General features: G+C 45.8%; 1 protein-coding gene across 1 annotated transcript in view; it reads right to left on the reverse strand.

The window, feature by feature from the left end:
- MAPKBP1 (mitogen-activated protein kinase binding protein 1) overlaps window positions 1-25930 on the reverse strand; it is a 116241-nt gene that overhangs the window by 68895 nt on the left and 21416 nt on the right. Inside the window, exon 2 of the mRNA XM_077820265.1 lies at window positions 10452-10543. Coding sequence (XP_077676391.1) covers window positions 10452-10543 — 92 coding nt within the window. The remainder of the gene's footprint in view (window positions 1-10451; window positions 10544-25930) is intronic.

The following is a 25930-nucleotide window of genomic DNA, read 5'->3' on the forward strand; positions in this document are numbered from 1 at the left end:
CACCTTGCGTCTAGGTCAGGGAAGGCAGCTCTTGCTATGTCAGGTGCCCCCTTACTCCTTCCTCGCTCTGCAATAACCTTTCTTCTGGCCAGATCACCATTTAGCCCACCCCTTCCGGGATCACAACGTTCATGAAGACAACTGTCCACATGCCATCTCCAGATGGTTTTATGCCCCAACTTGGGCTCTGTGCCATTATTCCAGGGGCTGGCAAGGGAACCCAGGGCCCCCACTACACCAAGTTCCAGCCAAGGCACCCTAGAACCAGCAATCCAAGTCCTCAGTCCCTCTTGATATTTTCCTGGGGTTCTTTACTGCTTCTGGGTTCACCACTGGAGCTCAATCTACTTCCCCTTGGCTACTTTGCCCCTCCTACCCTCTTGCCAGACTCCTTGCTGCAGGACAGGATCTAGGGCTTATGCTCCCCCTGGACTTGTCCCTAATGGCATCCCTCATCCCGGGGAGTGCCTGCAGCCCCTTCCCAGGCAACCTCATTCTGCTCTCAGCTTCTTGGCTTTATAATACTGGTCCAGCCCTTCCCAAGCTGGGCTTCACTCTCAGTTAACCCTGGTTCTCCTTCTCTCAGGTGATGCCAGGTGACCTAACTGGCCTCTCAGGCCCTCATTAATCCTATCAAGGCTGGTATGGGGTGCACATCCCATCACAAGGTCACTACTCAGAAGTCTAATGACGGCAATTTAAAATGTCAAGATTCTTAGCTACTTCTCCGGGATGATCATATTATAAAGATCTATTGTGAATAAAGCCCCCTTCTGGTATCCCAAGCGGGTCAAGCTTGGCTAGTGGGCAGAACTAGAGAGAGTACTACCCCCCTTCCCCCATGCCCAGCCCCTGGGCAGGGTAGAGGGCAGGAAAGCAGACCAAGGCAATTTACTGTGAGTTGCTTTTCCTTCAGCATGAATACACTCCCCTCTCTCCACTGTCTGTCTAAAATGGGTGGGGGAGGGGAACTGAGGAGGTGGAAAACAAATGTTCCAGCTTCATTCCAACAGATCTATTTTTCCAGGGGGAGTTCGGCCATTTATCATCTTCTTGGCCAGAATCAGACAACGAAACCTTGGGTTGTAGCTTCTTGGCACAGAAAAACAAACAAAAAGGTGAACCCCAAGCCCAGCTGCAGAAATGACTCTTCACTTTAAACTGCATTAGTAGTCTGAACAACCCTCATCTATTAGCCCTCCATGGTGCCAGCTGAGAAGTCTCCCCAGATGGTGTCTAAGAGCACAACATCCCAAAGCCAGGGATTATTTCACAGCAGACCAGAGTCCCTGCAGGTGGGCCTAACCTCTCCAGAGAAGTCAATCCTCTTCAAGGGAAGGAGGATGAAAACTGCCTCTACTGCGATTGGCGTTCCCTTGAATATCTGAAGGCAGGGTTGTTGCCATCTTGGAATGCATTCCTAACTCAGGTCTTTACAGGCCACCATGTTCTGCTCAGAAAGGAATCTTAAAACTTAAGGCCAAGTACTGCCTGCCTCAGGAGCTTGGGCACAGAACAACTGGAGATTCTTCCCCTGAAGAATTGCTCGCAGCACACAGGCTACATGTCAGGAGAATTCCTGCACCTTTGAGGACAGCCCCAGTTCTGTTTGAGACCTTGAGCCCGTACTCCCTTGCCATGAACTTTGTGCCGTCATTTCCACCAGTGCAAAATGCTCTCACGTCAGAACGGTGGGATTTTGCACTCCTTTGCACATGTGTACATGACTACACAAGGTGCGGGGCCAGAGAGATTCAGGCCGTTGTTTGTGCCGAAGGTATTTCTAAGGCTTCTCTCAGTGTGTTGTTTAAACTCAGCAAACAAGCTCTGTTGAGGGAAACTATCCTCAAGGGGGACAGGAAGGCTGGTCACCTTATAGTTCGGGGTTTAAATGATCTGTTTCCAGACTATGCTTCCAAACTGGGAAGAAGATGCAACAAATGTTGGGATGTCAGAAATAGCTATGGGTTATGACACATGCCCCAGCGTGTCTGGCCTTATTGCTAGCTGATTTGGGTGAACAGGGGCATATATTCAGATATACAGAGATGCCTCAAGTCTGATCTTCCCGGAGCACCCCCCGGGAGAGGGTAAGGATAGTTCAGTCTCCAAACCCATTTAAAGCAGATAGGCCAAGGATTAACTGTTAACAAGTTTACCGATTACAGACACTCCCCAGGTTATGCAAGACCTGACTTATGCAAATTCGCACTTACGGAAAAAGTTCCGTAAGCTAGAAATAGGTGGGGTGGGGTTTTTTTGTTTTTGGGGGGGCTCTCTGGAACAGAATGATTGTGTAAGTCGGGGAGCATCTGTAATGCCAACTGTGATGGCAGTGTGCATTGTGCACATTTGTTCTTTGGAAGCCACCAACTCTACTCAGACCCCTATACAGCTATCACTACAAACCTGGACCAAATTTGAACCGGGGGGGCATGAAGTCTCCTGAGCCAATTACCAATCAATGATGGGATGTGCCTTGTCTGGATTACAGCTTGTTAGTGTTCCTCTGTCACTCCATCCATTTCCTCTCCAAAAATCCCTGTACTGGCAATGCCAGAGTCCCCCATCAAGGTTATGCAATAGTTACCTTCTATTTGGTTAAAGGGCATTTTTTCCTGTATGACTGATTCTCTACTGTGTTGCTTGTTGTACAATTAGCTATATACCAGGGAAAATCATGGTTAAAATATTCCAAGGGTTTCCAGATGGGGATCACTGGGAACTGCTCAGCCTTACAGGCCTGTCTATATGCAACTCAGAGAAGAATTTGGGAGGAAACCAATAACCACTGCTGAAAAAAAACTTCACCCTTTCAGCTTCCAGTGGGATTTACCACTCAGTCATTTGAGACAGCTCCACACGTGCTGAGCAGATTTCTGGCTGGAGAAACGCTGACTGTGGCTGATTCACTCACCCTCCCTCCCCTTAGCTGTGACACAGACTGCTGTCATCTTCCTGTTGGTTTATAACCTGTCAGTCACCTCCCTAGATTAGTGGGAAGCAGATCTTGCATGGCCATGACCCAGGAGGGTTGTCCAAGTTCAGGAGGTTTGCACGGAGTAATCCATGCCAAGCAAGAGGGAGAGAGATTTTGCCCAACTCACTCCTTGCAGAACCCAGTCTGGCATGTGAGTTTATCTAGCGAGAAAATCCTGCACCATCAGAGTCCAATGCTCCTGGAGCAGCAACGACAAAATGAAATTTGACCCAGGAGGGCACATGGCATTCCATTGATAACTATGGGACACCAGCTCCCACCTCCAAGGAGTAATTGTCATGCAACATAATTCTAAGGTAAAAAGCTGAAACAAAAGAAGCTTTGCTCCTATCCAAGCAGCTTTTATAAAAAAGCAGCAGCAGCGGAGAAGTCTTAATATTTTCCTCTTATCTTAAATCTTTGATCACATGACACCCTCATTTATTTCCTTCCCATCTGTGAACACAGAATCATGAAAATGTAGGTCTAGAAGGGACCTTGAGACCCCCTGCACGGAGGCGGGACCAAGTAAACCTAGACCATCCCTGACAGGTGTTTGTCTAATCTGTTCTAAAAAACCTCCAGTGATGGGATTCCACAACCTCCCTTGGTAACCTGTTCCTGTGCTTAACTATCCTTATAGTTAGAAAGTGTTTCTTAATATCCAACTTAAATCTCTCTTGCTGCAGATTAAGCCATTATTTCTTGTCCCACTTTCAGTGGACATGGAGAATAGCTGATCACCATCCTCTTCATGACATTTGAAGACTTATCAGATCCCCCGCTCAGTCTTCTTTTCTCAAGACTAAATATTCCCAATTTTTTCAACCTTTTCTCATAGGTCGGGTTTTCTAAACCTTGTAACATTTTTGTTGCTCTTCCCCTGGACTCTCTCCAGTTTGCCCACATCTTTTTCCTGAAGTGTGGTGCCCAAAATTGGACATAGTATTTCAGCTGAGGCCTCACCAATGCCGACTAGAGCGGGACAATTACCTCCCATGTCATACATAAAACACTTCTGTTAATTGCAATTGTATCACATTGCTGGCTCATATTCAATTTGTGATCCACTATAATCCCTAGATCCTTTTCACCAACTGACTGCCTGCTCAGTTATTCTCCAATTTGTAGTTGTGCATTTGATTTTTCCTTCTTAAGTGTAGTAGTTTGCACACGTCTTTATTGAATTTCATTTTGTTGATTTCAGACCAATTCTACAATTTATCAAGATCATTTTGAATTCTAATCCTGTCGTCCAAAGTGCTTGCAACTCCTCCCAATTTGGCGTCATCCGCAAATTTTATAAACATACTCTCCACTCCATTATCCAAGTCATAGGGGGAGGGATAGCTCAGTGGTTTGAGCATTGGCCTGCTAAACCCAGGGTTGTAAGTTCAATCCTTGAGGGAGCCATTTACGGATCTGGGACAAAAATTGAGGATTGGTCCTGCTTTGAGCAGGGGGTTGGACTAGATGATCTCCTGAGGTCCCTTCCAACCCTGATATTCTATGATTCTATGATTAAGGAAAATATTGACTAGTGTTGGACCCAGGACAGACCCGTGCAGGACCCCATTAGACATGTCCTCCCAGTTCGACAAGGAACCATTGATAACTATTCTAAGCATCAATTTTCAACCAGTTGTGCACCCACCTTATAGTAATTTCATCTAGACCACATAACCCTAGTTTGCTTATGAGATTGTCATGTGGGACTGTGTCAAAAGTCTTACTAAAAATCACCGTGTATTGTGTCTACTGCTTCCCCACTATCCCTAGGCCAGTAACCCTGTCAAAGAAGGAAATCAGATCGGTCTGGCATGATTTGTTCTTGACAAATCCATGTTGGCTATTCCTTATAAACCTATTGTCCTCTAGGTGCTTACAAATTGATTGACTGATAATTTATTCCAGAAATTGAAGTTAGGCTTTCCATTTCCTGCTCATGTGGACCCTATCTCTCCCCAGCAGGCCTCCTTCCTGGAATAGCATTCCACGGTGGAGGAAACCAAAGCTTTCCTGTCAATGCCATCTGTGCAGTCATCTCCTCTTCCTCAGCCACTGGGGTCTGCCCCTCACATCTTGTTGATAGTACAACATACTGGTTCTTGACCTTGATGGACAGGGGACCTGGGAGGGGGTGTGAATCATTGTCTAGTGACCACCTCAGGCAGCAACCAATCTCCTGCCCACAGAGCAGCCAGCTCTCCTTCCTCCTGGTGCTGCCATAGTCATCTGTAGTTGGCTAGCATCCTCCATCCCAGACATCTTCATGTGCATCCTGTCAATGAAGTCTTCACAGGCCCAGATGCTATGCAGAAGAGCCGCCAGCTCCTGCAGCTCTCTTACCTGCTTACTGAAGGATTCCACCTACAGGCACCTCCCACACCAGGTGGTTACACCTACCTGGCTTTCTTCAGCAGAGACATGCAGGCCACATTCCCAGCAAGTCAAGACCAGGTAGAAGCCTCTGGGGGCAGGATCCCTGTCTGGCCAGGGTCCCACCGGTGCAGGCAGAGGAAGAACAAGCAGTGTTGTTGGCAATGTTTCATTTTTCTCCCACTGCACATTCATCCTTGCGGAGTATCTATAAGCTAAAACCCTATTTCCCTGCCTTTCTCTGCTGGCAAACTCCATTAGTCTCTCTGCTGCTCCTGCCACTGGGAGCTGAGGAACCTGGGTAATTCAGCATCTGCACAGCTTCCGAATGAGGTTTCTGGATCATTTGTTTAGTGAATTTAATGCACGTGCATCTCACAAGCCGAGGGTCTATGTCTGCATTAGCTAAGACAGATTCTGTGAAAGCTCCCAGGGTAACTCGTTCAACACACCTTGATATGGAGGAATGGAACAATGAATTACTCTTTTCTTGAGCAGAAGCTACCAAGCATACAGAGCTATGCTGGTTTGTTGTTTTTTGCTCTTTTGGGTGGAGAGGATGGTAGATGTGAGAAAATGTCCAAGTTGAGACCCGCTAACTCAATACACTTGTCACTCAATACAGCTTTGAACTCAGCTTCCCCAAAGATACAGTGTAATGTGTTAACCCATGTGCCACTCACCTCTGTCACTGCAGCAGCCAGTTGGTAATAGGAGCTAATAGGAAAGAACAAGCTGATTAGATCATAGCAGTGCTTCTTACTTACTAGGAGACAGTGTTTAAAAACCACAGCGATTTGAACAGCACAGAACTTTACTACCCTCTGCCACAGGCTACCCTGGGCAAAACACAAGCCTACCAGAGTGCTGTGAACGCTCCCTGGCAGCTTGGCTGCTCCCTTGAGCAGGTAACTGAGTTGTCTGAATGGAGCAGAGGTTCATGATGACTGAGCCAAGAAGAGGGGTCAAGAGTGGATTTTTAAAAAGGAGAAGTAAAACGAGTCACTCAGTCACGCAGCCCTATAAGCTTTTGAAAAACAAACACCAAAGAGCTGACTCAAGTCATCGGAGCATCTGGCCTGGAATTCAAACAGACAGATATATTTTCCCCCTTTCAAAACATTTTTTTTTTTTTTTTACACTAGCCATCAGTAATCTCAGAGGATTTTCTTAGCTTTGTTTCCCTTCTTGTTTCCAGGAGACAGAACCACAGTGAGCTACTGCAGAAAGAGAAGCCAGAATGAAAGAGGGGCAGAGGAAACTGTCGGGAGACAAACCAAAAAGGGAACCAAAAAACAGGGTCTTGCCGGCCAAAAAAAATCCAATACGTTTTCCCCTTTAAACTGACAGTGCTATTCGCCGCACAATACACCACGCAGACATAGGTCAAGTTAAACTAGTCCGAGCTTATTTCACTCACACTCTTGTCAGCATAAGAACAAGAAGACAAGGATGGCAGATGAGAGACCTTCCAAGAAACAAGAGAAGTACATCCCCCATCTATTCATGCCTCCCCAAGCAAGACCATTACCAAAGGGTTATCCTAGAATATCTGCCACCTTCAGTGCATTTAGCCCCTACACACAGGCCCCTGGAATGGAGTGAAAACATTCCACCTAACAAGAGCTAGACCAGGAAGAAAGCAAACACGTACACTAGGGGCTAGAAGGCTCAGTGGTGAGTTAAGGAGGCTCAGTAGGGTCTGGGATGGGTTAAGGAAAAAGGCCAGGATTCAGATTCCACAGTAAGAAGGACCCAGAGGCAGGCAGGCAAAGAAAGGGAAGCTAATGGCAGCGCAGAACACAGCTGACCGATGCAGCAGACCTGGTGGGGGGGATTGGGCTTCCTCTCTCAGGAGGAAGGTCAAGGATGCAGCAGTCTGTTCTGGTCAGAATTAGAATAAGTGTGGTGCTTCCAATGTGGTCCCTAGTGAAAGCACAAAGCTGCTACATAATCGGTCCCTTCGGGTAGGCCACATTGGAAGAGTAGGGGATTTGCATCTCAGGCCTGGGATACACCAGCACATTTGTACAGTATTGAGTACACCACTGGAATATCTGGAGTGCAGGTGAGTGCATATTGGAGGTGCAAACCAGCTGCCTTATGTATGGCTCTAGCTAGTGAAATCAATATCAATTTGAAAAGCAATAACATTCGGCAAATTCAACCAAACAAAAATAAGATCAAGATAGTGATGCCAGGCTCCCTGCAAGCTGCCCAGAAGGGAGAAATCCACTGGGAATGAGATTGGAAAGTAATAACAAAACAAACTGAACTCGCAGTCCAATTAGGTCAGCACACTATTCCTCTTATGTGTTTTGAACCCATAACAAGCACTAGGGCAAACTAAGCACAAAAGATGGTCTTGACAGCCCCAAATCACATCAGCATCACAAAACAGCCAAGCCATGGCGTGCAAACAGCGATGCAAATAAACCATTCACGTTGCTAAACACACAGCTGGCACAGGCCATGCGTTTCTTGCTAAGGACCTATGGTGTTACCATAGTAAGTACAAGGAGTCCTATGCAAAGGTCTAAAGAACTGAATAACCTTTTAATTACCCAGAATAATCCCCACGTGTCCTTACATGTCTGACAGCACTGAGTAGGCTGATTCTTGGCATGCACGAGCTTCTCACAAGAGAGCACTAGCAACAAAATTAGTTTATTTTATGCTGGAGAAGAACCAAAAAAAACCCTAAGCTTGCTCTGCTTCTCTCTCTCATATCCCCCTCTTCAAATGCCAATGTATTCAGTGTTAGAAAACATTAGGGGGAGATAATATACATTGGAATCCATTTGCCTGGGTTCTGTGGGTTTAAAGGTGAAGGACACGGATCTGTACTTGGGTGCAGATCTCAAACTGCAGTCAGTTTAAACAAAATCATTTTTTTAAATGAAGTAAAGAGACATCACAAGACTTAAACAGGTTCCAGAGCAACCCCAGGACTTCTGCATCACAAGATGGCCTTCACACCATGAGAAGGCAGGCAATTTATGTTTACCCAGCTATGTTTTCCCTCAGGCCTGCCTCTCACACCCAAGCGAAGCTCTTATGAAAGCCCTTTTGCCTTATTATTTATATAGCAACATATGTTTACAAGGTGTTTTACAATAGATAATAAACGATAAATACAGAATGGAATCCCAGTCCCCAAGGGCTCCCAGCCTTAAAGGGCATGAATGACAGTACAGCACAGAACAAATGGGAGCAGCTAGTAGTCATCATAGCCAGGAGGAGGCTTCAATGGAACAGATGGATCTTATCTAGCAGACACCGGTTCCCCAGCATACCTGGCTCTTGAAGGGCCCATACATAAAAACCAGAACTCCTACTATAAATATATTGTATAATACAAATTACACTTCTAGTCACCCATACCCAAAACTTAAAAATTCACTTGCCAATGGCACCCAGGAAACTCTTGTGAGCGGGCAAGAATAGGAGAGAGCAAAATTTCAGGTCAGGTCCATTGCCTCCACCTATTACTTTAAGCAACAGTGACAGAGAGAGGACGCTTAAATTTCATTGACTTGCATCTTGCATGCTCCTACATGCCATCTACTACTGCTCTCCCAAGTTCCTCCTTCCAACTCCACTCTGGGTCCCCTCATCTGACTTAGACCCTTTTCTCTCCACACAAATTGCTCTCACCAAAGTCTCCAATTGCAACTTTCTGGCTAAATCTCAGGCCTAATCTGCCTTGGTACTTCTGTTGCATTTGACAATGTTCATCATGCCCTCCTTGAAATGTTTTCCTCACTTGGCTTTCATGACTCCATCCACTTCAGCTTCTTCTCCTATTTCTGAGGCACAAGTTTCTAGATATTGCTATCTCATCAAGCCAAACAGGCAGTTGCCTTCCAAAGAAGACTAGCTGGGCATGTCAGAGGTCATCTATATCTTCACACAAAACACAACTAATCTGCAGCTAATGTAGAACTCTGGTAAACGGAGGTTAGAGGTATTAGAAATGTGTGGGACAGTTATCAAAATATGGGCTAAAATTTCAGTGGAGACAGGGATTCGGTAACTAGTGCTTTGTCTTAGTGGATCACCTTTACAGCAGAGTAACCAGTCAAATTAGAAAATACTAAGTATTCTATGTTCCCAGATCATAACATTCAGGGAAATCTTCTGCTGATTTTGTCTGCCATTGCTCTGCTCCAGAGTACAGCCATTATAAAATAGATAAGATCAATATCATTACTAGTGTTAGGAGTCAGAACATAACCATCCCAATTCCTCAGTCTCAGTAACAATAACCGTATTCCATTTAAATTTACTGACCCTCTTGTGGCCAATAAGACAAGATAAAAGCTGTTTTATTGGGGAAATATTCATAAACAAAAAAGGCCACCGTGCTAAGGGGGCACTGTCCTTCCCAGGGGATCTGAGCTCAGTTTCTCAGGAGATGTGATGATATGAAGGCAGAATGCCCAATCTCTAGGTGCAGAGGAAGAAAATGTCTAATTATTCTTGAGTAACCTACTGTGACCAACCTTCAGAGCAGCATTTATAGGCTCCCGAGAGACCTAACCTCCTTATCAGGATAATATTGCGGGGTGGGGGGCGATTAGGGAAAAAAAAGGATGGGGGGTGCATTCCAGAGGATACCTGTAGTGAAGCTACCAGTGTAGTCAGACTGGATTTCTCTCTCCATGTCTGGGTGAAGAGCACAACGCCAGACATCACAGAATACATGCAAGAGGGTTATTCCATGCTACAGTTGCCATCTCTTAGAGAGCATCACTATTAGAAACACTGAGTTGAACATCCATTGAGTTATGTGCACGTTCAACACACTAGAGAATCTAATAAAAACGCAAGGCATTCAACACTTAGCTGAAAGTATGAGGAAGAAAAGCTGAAAAGAATCTAATTAAAAGATGTCAGTGAAAATGCAGTCCTTCTAACAAGCTATTAAACCAATGTTGTTGAGAGGAGTCGTCCTCACATTTTAGGAGACTACTTAGTGAAAATTAACAGCCTCCTCACCAAAGACTGTATTTGATACATCAGTGTAAAGATACAGTATTTATCAGGCAGGGTTAAGCTAAGGCCTTTCATGACGTGCGCAGTGACTCACCCTGCTGGATATGCGACAAGGCCGGTCCTGGGGTCGCAGGCTAATCCTCTGCCTCCCGACACAGTTATTCCTAACACTTTCTCCAAGGTCACCTAGTGCAAAAGGAAAACAGAAAGAGTCATGAGTGGCACTCACAGATGGATACATACGTGGGTGCCAATGGATTGCCTCATGCTGGCATTCCGAAACATGGTTCCCAGAGGGCAATGAAGAGAGCATCAAAAGTCACTCAGACAACATCCAGTGGAAGAGTACTGCCACTTTTAGGGATCCCAAGGGAGACCTGTAGAAAATGTAAATGGATTTGCAAATGCAAGCATCCCTTCCCACTCTGTAAAGTTGTTGTTTGCAATATCTGCTTTTTCCAGCCAAGGAGATTGGCTTTGGAAAGGAAAGAAACAGAACAGGAAACAGCCACTTGAAGGCTTTATGAACCCACCAAGACTTTGTCCTTTTGCAGAACCTCCTCTTTGAGGTTCTGAAGCATTCAGAGAGCTTTCCCTTACCGCCCTTCCCCACCCGCCCGCTCCTCTAATCATTTCCACATGCCTCTGTACTGCTGGGCTCCCACTGGGACTAAAACAAACGCTGGCAAAGAGTCTCTAGCCTGGTGGTGCAGGCTCAAGAAGTTCCTGAGTAGGCATTCAAACTCTGGGATTCACTGAGGTTCTGCTTTCACCTGAGGCTCAAGGCCACTTGTCCAAGGCCATAAGGGGATCATGTGGAACAGAACCCAAGATCCAACTAGCTCTCACTCCTGCGTTCTAACCATCAGACAAGTATTTCTCAACTTTCTCAGGGTGGCGACCCCTTATTTGAAGTCAGAAGTTCATATGACCTTCTCTTACATTTCTTACTCTTTTATAGAGGATGTATCCATTATAATAATGATAATCCTATATAAAATATAACTTCTTTGACTTCAACTACTACATTTGACATCACAAACTATGAAGGTTTTGACCGCCCCAGAGTTAATCTGGAAATTTGATTTTTTTTTGCTTTAGAATTGTAATAAAGTTTTCAATACCTCGCGACCCCCACCCACCCTCCCAACTGCCTTTGGTAACACCACCACCACCACCCCTAGTGGGTCGTGACCCTTCAGTTGAGAAAGATAGCATATTAGATCTTAAAACTGGTTTCCTTTTTAGAAATCTTTTTTAAAATGAATTTCATGCTTGTGAGGACAAAGTGACACAATGCTGAAGGCTGGGCCTTCTCAGTCAAGGGCCAGAGAGGACTTGAGAAAACCCTTCAGCTAAACTTAAGTCTGCTGTCCTCTCTGGTGTTCTCCTGACTGAAGCACAAAATGGTTCTCTTTCATTTACAGTTCATGCAATCTGGTTTTATTTATTGCATGTTATATGCATGTGTTTTCCCCAGCATCGCCATCCCTGCCAATTCTTGATTTTGTTGGGTCATGTTGTCTTCTGGTTTTGATTAACATAGTTTGAGTATATTTTGATATTTTGTTAAATATCCAGAAGCCTTCAGGCATGGGCGCCACGTAAGAAGTTATTATTGCAATGAATACTATGATCATCAATAGCTTCCCAGGAGATCAATGTCTTGTGCTCATCCAGACAACAGGATGCACAATAGACAGAGGTAGGGCAAGTTTTCCAGTGCCAATGTGCCCAACACAGAACTGAAGGAATCACCTATATGGTGGAGAAGTGTGGTCTCTTTATCCTTGAGTTCTCTGCTCAGGTTCCTAGAGAGGGTGCCAATAGCAACGGTGGATTTTGTGATATAGCTACAGCTTCCACAAGGAACTGGACTGAGACCCCACCACCTCGTTTCACACAAGCCACCAAAAGACAGCAGTTCCATAACTCATGGCTTTCTCTGTATTCAAGCTGGTGACCTAGAGATGGAAGATTTCATATCCCAATCCCCACAGCCATTCTATCCTCATTCTTGCAAAATGAATCTCTCTTTGGAAATGTGGCTTTTACAAAACTGTAACTAAATATGGTTATTAAATAAGAGCACACTATTAAAAATGCATCTATAAATCCACTAGCAAAGCAAGAAGACAGCTTTGCTCCAATTCCATTTTCCTTTAAAAAAAACAACAATGTACTTTTGCTTTGTTCAGGTTTGTTACAGTGGCTTCAAAATACACAGCAAAATGCTTTTAAAATTCTGACTGGAAATTAATTACACACACACACACACACACACACACACACACACACCTCCAGCACTGAAGCGCAGATCCCCAGCTCTCTGCCCCTCCAACTAACAGGGGTTCAGATCCCTAAGTAGATTGTTCTCAGCCCCAGAGATGGTAGATGGAAAGCAATTTACATCTCTCGCAAGTGATCCCCATCTGGCCAAGACTCCAGCCTTGTCTCATTATGAAAATTACCCATTGCTGATAATGGGCATCAACTGAGCAATTGCCACTTAGCGCCAGGTGCAGCCCAGGCTGCTTTTAATCACGGTTTCCAAAAAGGCAGCGTATACACTATTTGTCCAAAGCCAAATAGTACCTACGACAGACACACATGGTCAGCGATGGGTAATTTTCCCAGTGTAGACAAGGTTTCTGAGCAATACGTTGATAGGCCTTCAAGGAACTACATTCAGCTTCACAGGCTGGGGAGCATGGAGTTGGAAGACTCTTCCCACTCCCAGCTTTTAAGGAAAAAATGAACCAGAGAGAGTGTTACTTAAAATCTGTTCAGTCACCGTGAGCTCTCACTCTGCCCTACACCTCCCCCCAACCCCCACTCCCACACAGCCCTGTAGCATCACACTGCTCTTCCTCGGGTCTTCCTCTCCCATATGGAGTGTTGCAGACACCCCAGGCAGCTGTGTAACATATGGCAGGCTTGAAAATGCTTGCAGGCAACAAACAGGATTCAGACCCAAAGGGGATGCCCAGTCCACATGTTCCCGCAAAATTATTTTCCTGATGAAAAGCATCTTCTCCCCTCCAGCTAATCACACACCCAACTCTATTCCTTCCTTTAAAAAGGCAGAACTGTTGCTGAGGGTGTGATAGTTGGTCTTTTTACCACTGTATTTAGACCTAGGGCTACAAGAGGAGCATCCCGTGAAGCAGGAGCCCAATTTTCAAAGCTCCACAATTAACTGATTTTTAAAAATTGACTCCTCTCACCTCACCTCTCATCTCAGATCCAAAGCCTTTGCATATAGGAAGCCTGCTGCCATGATTATGATTTGCAAGGCAAGAATTCATGAACTCATTTAACAAGCAGAATCTTAGAGATGCTACACAGCCATAACCTTTCCTTTTTCAGCTTCACTTATTGCAACACTCCACTATCCCCCAGACAAAAGGAAGACTGTAATCACCTGTCTCCAAGTCCCAGTTAGACCTGAATAGTGTGAGAGTGAGGTGAACCTAAGATAGAAGAGTGGGGGTAAGGGTGTGGGGGGCACAGAGTTTGCATTCAGTGTTGGAAACTTGGGGTGTAGTTCTTCCATGGGTCCTTGAGTTGACTTCCCTTTTTGAACCCACACTTGTCATTTACACACATCAGTCCCCTGTTGGTACCTGGTATCAGGTAGTGGACACCTAACTGGCACCTGCAGATAATTACAAGATTGAGTTGCAAAGCTGTGCCTGAATAATCTGTGCCCTCAAACTATAGGCCCAGAGGGGAGGCTAGATTTTAGAAGTCGAGCCCTTTGCAGTCATGACATCATACTGTGGAGGGCTATTAATAATACCGGCATTTCCATCCAAGGATCGCAAAGTGCTTTACAAGTGTTATTGAATTTAGCGACATGCAACACTCTTACGGAGTTCAGGTTAGATTACACCCATGTTCCAGAGACCGAGAGATTTCCTTAAGTCCAATTATTTCAAGTGTGGATGCCTAAAACTGGGTACCTAAATCCACACTTAGGCACCTAAAACAGTGGCCAGATTGTCAGATGTACAGAGCACCTCTCACTTCACTGGGGAGTTGCAGGTGCTCAGTACATCAGAAATTAGCCCACTTTTTCCAGGTGCCAAAATTTCAGGCACCCGAATTTGAAAAAGTTTGCCTCAGTGGCTTGCCCCACGGTCACACAGCAGGCCTGGGTTCTACCAGATCTCCCATCTGCCACTCCTGTGCTTCAGGCCACACATTCATCCTTCACCTCTGCTGAATCCTCAGCCCCAGCAGCTGGTTAGCTCTCACAGCTATTCTAGCCAGCAAAGTAGTGCTGTAAAGAGGCCAGCACGGCGGCCATCTCAGTGCCGACACAGCACAGTTGCAACGAAGTTCCACCTGCTGGAACCCTAGCAGGACGTCCAGGAAAGGAAGCTCCCGTTGCTGAGCTGCCATAGCCGGCACTCTCAGAGCCCTGCAGAAAACAGCCAGAGCTTTCCCAGTTCTCCTGACCAGGGAGAACCAGCCGAACACTGCAATGCCCAGGCAGTGACCAAGTGGTCTCCAGGCCCCTCTGCTGCACCAGCTCCCTGCTCAATTACTGACAAACCTCTCCGAAAGACAGGTCTAACTGGTCAGCTGCCCTGAACAGGAAGAACAATCACAAACAAGAAGTGTGATGGACAGCTCCCAGAGAGGGGTTTTACCACTGGCTCAGGGAAGCTGAGGCCAGGTTGACACTACCGCGGGCGGTTGCTTTAGTGGGTCTAGTAAAGACCCACCAAATCACCAGCAGATTGCTCTCCAGTCAATCCCTGTACTCTACCCCCAACCAGAAGAGTAAGGTAAATCGACAGGAGAGTTTCTCCCGTCGACCTTCCATGGTAACTCGACCTAAGGTACGTCAACTCCAGCTACATTATTCACATAGCTGGAGTTGCGTAGCGTAGGTCGACTGACCGCGGTAGTGTAGACATAGCCTGAGACACCAGCCACCGGCAGTTGTTGCTGCATTTGAGGGCTAGAACAAAATGTTAAGTCCTAAGAATAACCCCAGCTGCCCGACTCTCTCCCACATGCTGTGTTGTGCCAGCCTTGGCATGCTCCCTTTGGGCTTGTGTGCACAGCAACATTTATGGCCAGAAGTGGGAGAGGCACAAAATGTGGTCTTGCTTCTTACAGAGGGCATCAGCCGGTGTTACAGAACCAGTGCTACAGGCTCTGACTGGGACCCTACCATTATAACACGCTCCTCCACCACAGTACACACTGCTGTGTAGATCCAAAGAAGCCAATCAAGCCAATACTATGGCTGAACCTGAGACGACTGTGTCTGAGCTGGGGCTTGCAGAGATTTCCTCTCCATTGTGAGCAGGGACTTTCCCCCCTGAGAACCACATCAGTCAAGCCATGCTATTGAATCCTTACCTCCTTCCTTGCACCTCTTAGGCCACAGGATGGCAAGAGCTGTGTTAGGATCATACTGTGGTCCAACCAGTGGGAGTGTTCTACAGCATAGCTTGATGGCCACTGTTCTCAGGAAAACAGAACCCTTGCCCACACTGGTCAGGGAAATCGTCTGTAATAGACACTCGTAGCATGGTTTCAACTGTAGGTTGGACAATGCCTTCATGTTGCTTCCAGACTTGATAGAAATACTACAGCAACACAACTGATGCTTGTCACATCACTCATCCCAACACACAAGCAGGGAACTGACTAGGAGTCCAAGAGCAATTTTGCCTCCCCCCTCCATCTCCCCAAACACCAAATGGAACTCTTAACTGCACTACTGTTAACCCACCAGGCTAGCCCCATTTCCAGCCTTTCAACGCCATCCACATCTTCGGAGGCCCATGGAGCTACACATTCCCCATGAGAGCAGAGCTATTCTAGTTCAGAAATAAATAGCTGGAGAATTTAAGAGGAGGGAGAGGAGCTGTGTCCAACACCTCAGTACTTGAAAACGGCTCCCAAGAGAAGAACATCGTGAAGTCAGCCACAGCTAACACACCAACAACCAATTCCTCAAGCAACATCAACCAGCAGCTTACAGGAGTCAGTAACTTAGAAAGGCCACTCCCAGTGATGACAGAGTCCATCACATACCTCAGCCATTCCGAGAGGGCAGCCCAAAGCTAAACAATGGGTAAGAATTACAACTGCTCTAAGGACTTGTCTATAGCTGGAAATTAACTGAAAGTTATTCCAGAGCAATTATTTTGCTACAAGTTAGTCTGGAATAGTTATTCCATTCCAGAATAGCTATTTCAGTCAGTTTCCAAGAGTAGACAAGCCCTTAGTTAAAAGCCTAATGTGGGCCAAGAGATCTACAGTAATACAATTAATGGTTTTAGTCCATTTCATTAACTAACAACGTCAGGCGAGCAAGACAAGACTACATCCTTCCCTGTCAATACATCACCTGCTCATCTAATTCACTTAGCGGTACATCAATAACGTATTGGCACAGCCACATGCGTCTATGAGAGAAGTGGACATAGAAAAGCCAGCGTTAAGAAAACAGTGACGGAACTTGGTCATTGAATTTTGGAAAGACTAGAGCATCTTCACCAACAGTGCAGCAGTTGTCAATAACTAGTAGCTGTTTTGTCTGAAGAGTCAATATAGAATGAATTTTTTTTTTCCCCCCTTACAAAAATCAAGGCTAGATTTCATGAAAGCCCCAGTTGACATGACTGTTCCCTCTGGATTCTGCCACTGTAGCTTTCAGCACCATTACAGTCCTGAATTTATTTGGAATGTTGCAACACAGCAATATGACATGAAGTTGTTGACATTGGGGTGTGATGACACATGTGAAGATGCATCTTGGCCATGCATGGACAATCAACAGCTGAGTACGCACAGGCAGGAGTGCGCTATGGAGGCTACATTCAAATGGTGAGTGCCAAGCCCCAAAGCTAGCCCAGCTCTCAGACCACCAGCTTTCTCGCCAGCCCCCCAAACAGTGCACAAGTCCAAGTGTGCGTAACCATCAGGGACTGGTGCATACCACACAGCCTCTGATCTACTGTCTGAACACATGCTCTGATCTCCTGTTACTGCTGCAAAACAACAAAGGATTGAGGTATTCCACTTACCTCCGCTGTGCTTCGTTTGGCACATTAAACATGTAACACTAATTACAGTGCGTTGTTCTGCTTAAGGGGTTGTCAGCATTTCCATTGTAAAGCCTTCATTTCAGGGGTTTACAGTACAGCTGTGAAATATTCTCTTTGGGCTGAAGCTTGATGTGCAAAGGTTTGGCCCCAGACCAAGTTTGTCTGTTTGTTTGCTGTTGAGTGTTTGAGGTTTCTGGTTTTGGTCTCAAAGGTTTTTTTGTTTTGTTTGTTTTGGGGGGGGATTTAAGGAGGGAGCTATTTCCAAGTTATCAGAATGCAAAACAACAAAAACCACACTGCTCCACTTGATTTCCTCCTCTCCCAGCCACCCCCTTTGTTGATGTGTTCTAACTTTAACAGCTTCATCTTAGAGCCATTTTAAACGTACTTAACTCTATAAAGCTAGAGGATCGTTTGCCTTCTCCCTGCTCTTCCCCAACTATAGTTTAACTTGTTTTTCCCTCTCAGAGTCCAGTGCTGACGAAATGTTCCGGCTTGACAGGCTGAAGACTGAAATCCCTCTACCCCAGAGGAGGCAGAACAGCAGGGCAAGCTCCCACACACCCACCTTACTAATATACCTCAGCCCTTCCCAGGGTGGACCAGTCTCCAGAGCCCATTCAAACCTTGGTCATCTGACATTGTTGTCATTTGTCCTGCTGGACTCTTTGTGAACACTGACCCTCTAGGAGTCGCACTGGAACCAGCAAATTTGTTTCACACAGGCCACCATGCCGACCTGTTGCAAAATTTTGAACACTTCCAACCTCTGCTCTGTTTGAGCCGGCATTCATGAGATGAAAGGCTTCTTATCCCATTTCCAAGCCACTGAGTCAGTCTCCACCTCTCTGAAACCTCTCCACCTTCTGTTTCCTTACCAAGTAGGAATAATAATTCTGTAAGGTTCAAAGCAGCCCGGATATTGACATCTTCAGTCAGTGATGGCGGTTTGCAAGGTCAATTTGTTTGGTTACCAAAATAGCCACAATGCTCTTTTTGTTTTTAAAACCCCAGGGAACACAGTCCCACAGTCTAATTACATGCCTAACGCACCTTGGAACCACCATGGCAAGGGCTGTAGTGAAGTTACTTGGAGACTTGAATCATTATAACGCACAAAGCCATTATATTATAAATCCTGCAAAAAAGCAGGAGGTGGGGGTGGAGATGGGCTTCTAATGGAAGCGCTGACAGAGTCTCAGTTTAATGGCTCTGCCAGGTGCCAAGACAACGTGTGCGCGTGGGTGTGCGTTATACAGAATACATACAGGCTATAGAATGGAGAGCAGCACAGAGAGGGAGGCGGAAGGCAGGAAACGTGAACAAGCTAGCTCCCTATGGATTTTCTTTCGACATGCACCCTCCCAGTCTCTCTCCCCTGCTCTCCCCACACACCACACTAGCCGTTTCAGTCCCATTCCAGCTGTCAGGATCACATTCCTGACCCGCCAGCCCCAGCTGTCTGGGGCTACACTGCTGAATCTGCACTTTCCCTCCCCAAGAGGCACCTGGAGTAAAACAATCCCATACACAGAGTCTCCCAGCCCTCAGGGAAGGGGAGGGGGCAGGGAGAGTCTGTTCAAAGTGCCTGTGTCAGGAACCAGATAGGGCGTTCAGAACAGGTAGCAGCAAGCAGCTGCCCCCCATTGCTCTGTGAAAGAAGATACATGAGGGTCAGCTCCCTACTGGCTTCTGAAGCACGGTGTAGTAGCCATTAAATCACTGCCCACAAGTCCCAGTTTCTCTGTTTAACCCAAAGCCGAAATCTCCATCTTTCTCCACTCCTCACCCCCACACTAATGCCTGGGGTCTAATTTCCCTTTAAAAATAAGTGCCCTTCCTCACCCCTGCAGGCCTTATGCTCCTGAGAAGACATGGGGAGCCCTAGGGTGACCAGACAGCAAATGTGAAAAATCGGGATGGGGCGGGGGAATAGGAGCCTATATAAGAAAAAGACCCAAAAATCAGGACTGTCCCTATAAAATAGGGACATCTGGTCACCCTAGGAGCTCCAGGCTCTCTTTGCTTCTCCCACTCAGCTAGAGTCCTTATCTGCCTAACTGCAGACCCAGGGCCTGAGTTGCAATAAGCTTCTGTGGGATTTGTCAGGCCCTCATGCTGGCCTCTCGAATCTCAGGACTTTCAGAGTGGAAGCTGAAAAGGCGACACTGACCAGACTAAGGGCTTATCTACACATGGTTACTCTGGAACACCTATTCCGTGGGTTAAGATAAATAGGAACAAGGCTCCCTTATTCTGGAATAAGTGTGTCCACACATGGAGTTAATCAGGGATGAACAAGTCCTAAGCGGAAGGAGAGAGAGGTAGATCTCATTTAGGCAGACTACAAAGAAGACAGTTCTTAAGCTCTTGGGACCCACGGTTGTCCAGAGCCACTTAACGTCAGGAATATTTTATTTACCCAATTTTTTTTTTAAAATAAAACGTTCCCTTTATGTTATTTGTCATATGGCAGAGAAAGGGGATGGGGGCAGATCTAGGTTTCAGGCTTTTCAATTTCTGGCTGTAAAGGGTATGGTGGACACTCATCCATTCATCTGAGCTAGCCACCACAGTGCAATAGTGCTTCTCTGCCACTGATATCTATCTGGTCTATCCTTGGAGCCAGTAAAGAAGCTGATCCAGCCTTCCACCAGTCTGAAGTTTGGTAAACCATTTCCAGGAGGGCAAAGTGCAACTGAGTACTTCCAGTGTTCCCCTGACTGTCCACATTCTAGCAGCTTCTGTCCCTGGAACCACTTCTTGCTGAAAGTGGGTCAGGGCTGCTAACCACCAGTCTGCTCCAAATTCAATCACTAAGATCAGAGGTAGGCAGAGAAAGTGGTTTTGGAGTGAGAACGAAATGGAAGTAAACGGGATTCCCAAGGGCAATGTTTCAGTTACTCATAAAGGGATTTGGATTAATTCAGCAACAAAAGGGTCTGAAAGTGTAAGGGGGCATTGTTTATCACAATTAATCATCACTTCACAGGAAGGGAAGGCCCTTTCCACAGTCATTTTCCTCTGTTTCACACAAACGTTAGTCATCACAAGAAGTGAGGAAAAGAGGACACAGAAAACAGCCAGGAAGAATTTGAGCAAAGGCTGCACAAGGCCCTACCAACACAGTTCTGCAAATGCACCATCCCCCATCCCAATCCCAGTCCTGGGCCTACTCCTAAACGGAGAGGGATGATAGTTAAAAGTTCGTTATGGAGACAGACATCAACTGTAGGCCACAATGAGAAGCAACTCATTTCACTTGTGACAAGAGAGATTTTAAAACACAGGCCTCTAAAGGGGAAAAGACTATTACTCCTCATGCTACCTTAGTAAGGCAAGATTCAATGCTCAATTCCAGAAGATGACCGCCAAACTCCATGCACATGCAGACTCCCAAACGACTATGAGGACACACTGAGAAGGAGTGCTCAGAAAGCCCTCATTACTCCTGACCCAGTACACTGTCCAAAAAGTCCATTCCACACCAGTAAGAAACAAACTGCATAGGCCCAAGGAGACTGAAAGGAGCTGAGATACTTGAGAGTGAAATCAGAGAAAGAGAACAAAGTCCCAGCCCTGGAAAAAAGAGAGACAGATTGAGATTCAAAGCTATACTTTCCCCACTGCTCCTCCTCACCTCCCCCCATTTATTTTAGACAGGAAAGGACCAGGACACTATTTGCCATGAACCAATTTTTTGGTGGGATGTAACTGACTGTTGGAAGTAATTGACTGTTGGAACTTTGTGGGCAGAAGGACGAGAGAGAATGAGAACACACATGACTGCAGCCAATGGGGTGATTCTAAAAGGCGCTGTCAGCACTCACGTGGGATGACCTGCATAACTCATTGCTGGCTTCCGTATTTATGAATAATGTGGGCATCCCAACTCCATGCCAATCAAACCCGCACACCTCACCACCATGTGTCCTGATCTATCACATGTGGTATACGCAAACTCTTTTAGAGATGGACGAGTTTGTTTGTTTTTTTTAATTTCTTTTTTTTTAAAAAGAGGAACATCTGTATCTACCCTATAAAGCCAGGTGCTTTAATTGCCATGAGGCTAACTGAGCAGGTCTTGCAGAGAAGAGAGCAGCTGTAAATAATCAATTTAAGACAACTCTAGAAGAACCTTAACAGTTTTACTATTCACAAAAACCTTACAGATTTAAAGCCCGACATCTCAGGAGCTTCAAGGAACAAAGGCGAGTTCTCTGCCCCACTGGAAAGCTGAGAGCTCGTCTCCATTCATTGGTATAAGCTCCTGCCTCAAACAATTAAACTGGTCCCGGACTGACTGTCACCTGCGCTACACCTCAGCCCAGTTTGATTTGGGGGAAGGAAATGTACATCTGTATCTATATCTGGAAGGGGAGAATTAGTGGCATTTTACGTACCAGGTTAACTTAAATAAAAGAGTGGCGGCAGCTTAAAGTTTCTCAGGGGTTGGGAAAGCTGGAATAAAAATACCAAGATCAGAGATCAGGTGAGGCAATCAAAGATGTGCGGAGAAGGCCATTTATCACATGAATTGCACCGCTTGTGGGGGGAGGGGCGTTTGTTTCCAGTTAGCACTGAATCCTGCCATAAAGATAGTGTGCACAATTATTAGTTACTATTTGTATTTCAGTAGCACCTAGATGTTCCCCATTGAGGTCATAGTGTGAGGCACCAACACACACAAGTATTAAGGAACAGTCCTTGACTTGAAGAGCTTGAAATTAAAGTAGACAAGAAAAAGAGAGGACAGGAGGGGAAACAGAAATATAAGAAGAGCTGCAGTGACTTGCACAAGGTCACCCAGCAGGCCAGTGGCAGAGCTGGGAATAGAACCCAAGTCTCTTGAGTCCCAGTATGGTGCTCCATCCATTGGGCCAAGCTGCACATCTCCAGCACTTAGAATCACAGAAATGTAGGGCTGGAAAAGACCTTTAGAGGACATCTAGTCCAGTCCCCTGCACTGAGATAGGACCAAGTAAACCTACACCACCCCTGACTGGATGTTTGTCCAACCTATTCTTAAAAACCTCCAGTGACAGGGATTCCACAACCTCCTTAGGAAGCCTGTTCCAGAGCTTAACTACCCTTATAGTTAGAAAGTTCCTAATGTTTAATCTAAATCTCCCTTGCTGCAGATTAAGCTCATTACTTCTTGCCTTACCTTCAGCGGACATGGAGAATAATTGATCACCATCCTCTTTATAACAGCCCTCAATATATTTGAAGACTGTTACCAGGTCCCCCTTCAGGCTTCTTTTCTCAAGGCTAAACAAACCCAGTTTTGTTTTGTTTTTTTAAACCTTTCCTTATAGGGCAGGTTTTCTAAACTTTTTATCATTTTTGTTGCTCTCACCTGGGCTCTCTCCAGTTTGTCCACATCTTTCTTAAAGTCTGGCGCTCGGAACTGGACACAATATGCCAGCTAAGGCCTCATCAGCATTGAGTAGAGTGGGACATTTACCTCCCATGTCTTGCATACACCACTTCTTCCCTTGCCTTCAGCCAAAAAACAGGCCCAAGACAAGTATAAGAAAAGTGCTTCCAAGCAAAAGCAAAGGAAAATAGGAGAGAGTTTAATTCCACTCACTTTTCCATACATCTTTCAGATGAGTGGTGAAGAGGCCCCAAGCACCCATGTGCCCTTCTTTTCAAATCTGTGTGCCTAAAGTTAGGCACTTAAGTCCACCCGAAGGTACTTAAACAAATGGTTTTCAAAGGTGCTGAGCTCCCACAGACTTTAAAAGGTGTTCAGCACTTTCGAAAAACCAGGCCATTTATTTAGGTACCCCAGAACGTAGTTGGTTTGAAAATCTTGGTCAGCGTCCTGGACAAATAACACCACCTAGTATTACATTCTGCCTCCTGGGATATTCAAGGGGACCCACCACCCTTACCAGCTTTGCCTGGATCTCTGCAATCCTCTCCTTCATTCTCTGCCCTTTACCCTGCAGAATAAGCTCCTTACAGAGGAGGCCTTATAATCAAGTGCCCTTTGTATGTCCAAGAATTAAAGAGCTCTTCCCGTCTTCAGTGCTCAGTGTGCATGTTAATCGAAAGAGCTCTCTGCTGTCAGCTGGAAGGAGATTGTGTGCGACAGGAAAAGCATTACCTAGAGATACAGAAAATGTCTTTAAAAGAATGGAGCAAGCACTGACTTCCATTGGTCCCTCACCACCATCCCCAGTAGTGCTTTCCAAATTCTTCACCTGCAGCACGATGCCCAGATTGTTCCAGCCTGAGGATTCCCCTGCCAGGCGTAGAAAATTCCACAAAATCTCTACGTGCCAAACCAGGGACATAGAGTATGTGATATTCTGTTCTTTCAAAAACTGCACAGCTCTAACAGGCAGGCCCTGACCCACTGTCCATTGAAGTCAATAGATATCATTTCATTGACTTCAATGGGGTTTGGATCAGACCCTAAGAACAAGTGAGAAATCAATTTTTTTTTTAAACCCAGGATCAGATGGTTTAGGTTTTGTTTCATTGCCCCATCTAAAAAATATGTTCATTCTTCCAGGCATGCTGGACACTATAATTTTCAAGCCCAGGGAAGAACACAGCTGGAAGCTTAGCAGGTACACGGGCACAGCTGCTGAATCGAGAATCTCTGCTTCATAGACTATTCTGTTTATGACCTAAGCAAAAGGCAGCCATTACTCACAGAGCAGCGATCTGGAACTCTTGACTTGGTTTGGATCTTCCTAACAGTCTAAATTTTTGCCGGGCAAATGAATCCATCATCTCAAAATAGTTCCTTACAAATCAGCAGAAATAAATCATCTGTTCAGATGCTCACAGATATGCAAATATGAATAGAGAATACACAACAAAGGGAGACAAAATTAGAGAGAGATAACCACAAGTCAATCCTGAACGATCATTCTCAACTTGCTAAATAGCTTGTTTATTCCACTTCACCCCACATGCTTTGCATTAGATTACTTCCTCCTACGACTTCTTGCAAATGTGTTTTAGTTTGTTCTCTTTAATGAAAATGAGTAAGTAAATGACAGGCACAATAGTTCAAGCAAGCCAGTTTATATGAGGACTTAAAAGGGGACCTACAAAAGGAAAAAAATGCACTAGTCCCCATCTCACTGATGTATTATGGTAGCCTGGAAAAGGCTCCCTCTTCACTCCACTTGTTTGCTTTGTGTAGTATTTTTAACACCATAAACACAGGGCTTGTCTACCCAGGAATCCAGGCTATGGATGACTTGACAAACAGTAGGATCATGAAATACAAATACCAAGGAAGTGAAACCTGATCAAGAGGAAGTGATTTTTATTCAAATTTTTTTAAAACTTGTTTGTGTTTAACATCCAATTCCTGATATTTCTAAGGGTAGGAAAAACCCCATTATTTTGAGGCCTTCTTATACATCGGAAAAAATTAAAGATGGGCATGTGCCCAATTTCCATCTCTCCTTGACAGATCACTATTTTTGCTTTAAGTTTTTAGTTCTCAGCAAAATTATTCTGCTGAGAAGGTAGAAAGAGGCAGATTCAGGAGATGCAATCCTAAAAGCATCTTACATTCCTGAAGCAGGATTTGCTTATAAATATTTTAGATACACCTTTCCATAGTGACACTTATTTGTCAGGGAGTCTGGGTTTCCAAAAGGTATGCTCTGGTCAATATACATATTGGTAAATACCTTTCCTACTCATCACAGGGCCATTTTGCCTGTTTAAAATAAGGACCATTAGAACTAGCAAAAATATTCAAAGAACACATTGTAAATCTGGGTTGTGACATCTAAGAATGTCTGTAGTTAAAACATCTCAATCTTTTGGAAGCTGAACCTATCCATTGCTCTGGTGATCATATTTATGCTGTATTTCACAATTTCTAGAATCACGTTGAATATAGAAACCTAGACAGAGGATCTCTATACATCACTGTACCTTAATGCTTAGACCAAGGGTTGGTAAACTTTTTGGCCTGAGGACCACATCAGGGTTCCAAAACTGTATGGAGGGCCAGGTAGGGAAGGCGGTGCCTCCCGAAACAGCCTGGCCCCTGGCCCCTATCCGCCCCTTCCCACTTCCTGCCCCTTGACCTCCTGGGACCGCCACCCTCCCCCAGGACTCCCCCCATCCAACGACCCCCGCTCCCTGCCCCCTGACTGCCCCAACCCCTATCCACACCCCCGCTCCCTGAGTCCCTCCTGGGACTCCCACACCTATCCAACCCTCCGTTCCCCATCCCCTGACTCCCCCACCCCCCGGAACCTCTTCCCCATCCAACTGCCCCCTGCTCCCAGTCCCCTGATTGCCCCCCAGGACTCCCTGCGCCTTATCCAACCCCCTCACTCCTGGCCCCCTTAACATGCCGCTCAGAGCACCAGGACTGGCAACCGCGCCGCCAGGCCAGAGCCAGCCACGCCGCTGCACAGTCTAGAGCACCGGAGCAGGCTGGTGGCTCTCGCAGCCATGCTGCCCGGCAGGAGCTCACTGCCCCGCCGCCCAGAGCGTTGGCAGCACG

Source organism: Eretmochelys imbricata, chromosome 6 (assembly GCF_965152235.1).
Source record: "Eretmochelys imbricata isolate rEreImb1 chromosome 6, rEreImb1.hap1, whole genome shotgun sequence".
Lineage (NCBI taxonomy): Eukaryota > Metazoa > Chordata > Testudines > Cheloniidae > Eretmochelys > Eretmochelys imbricata.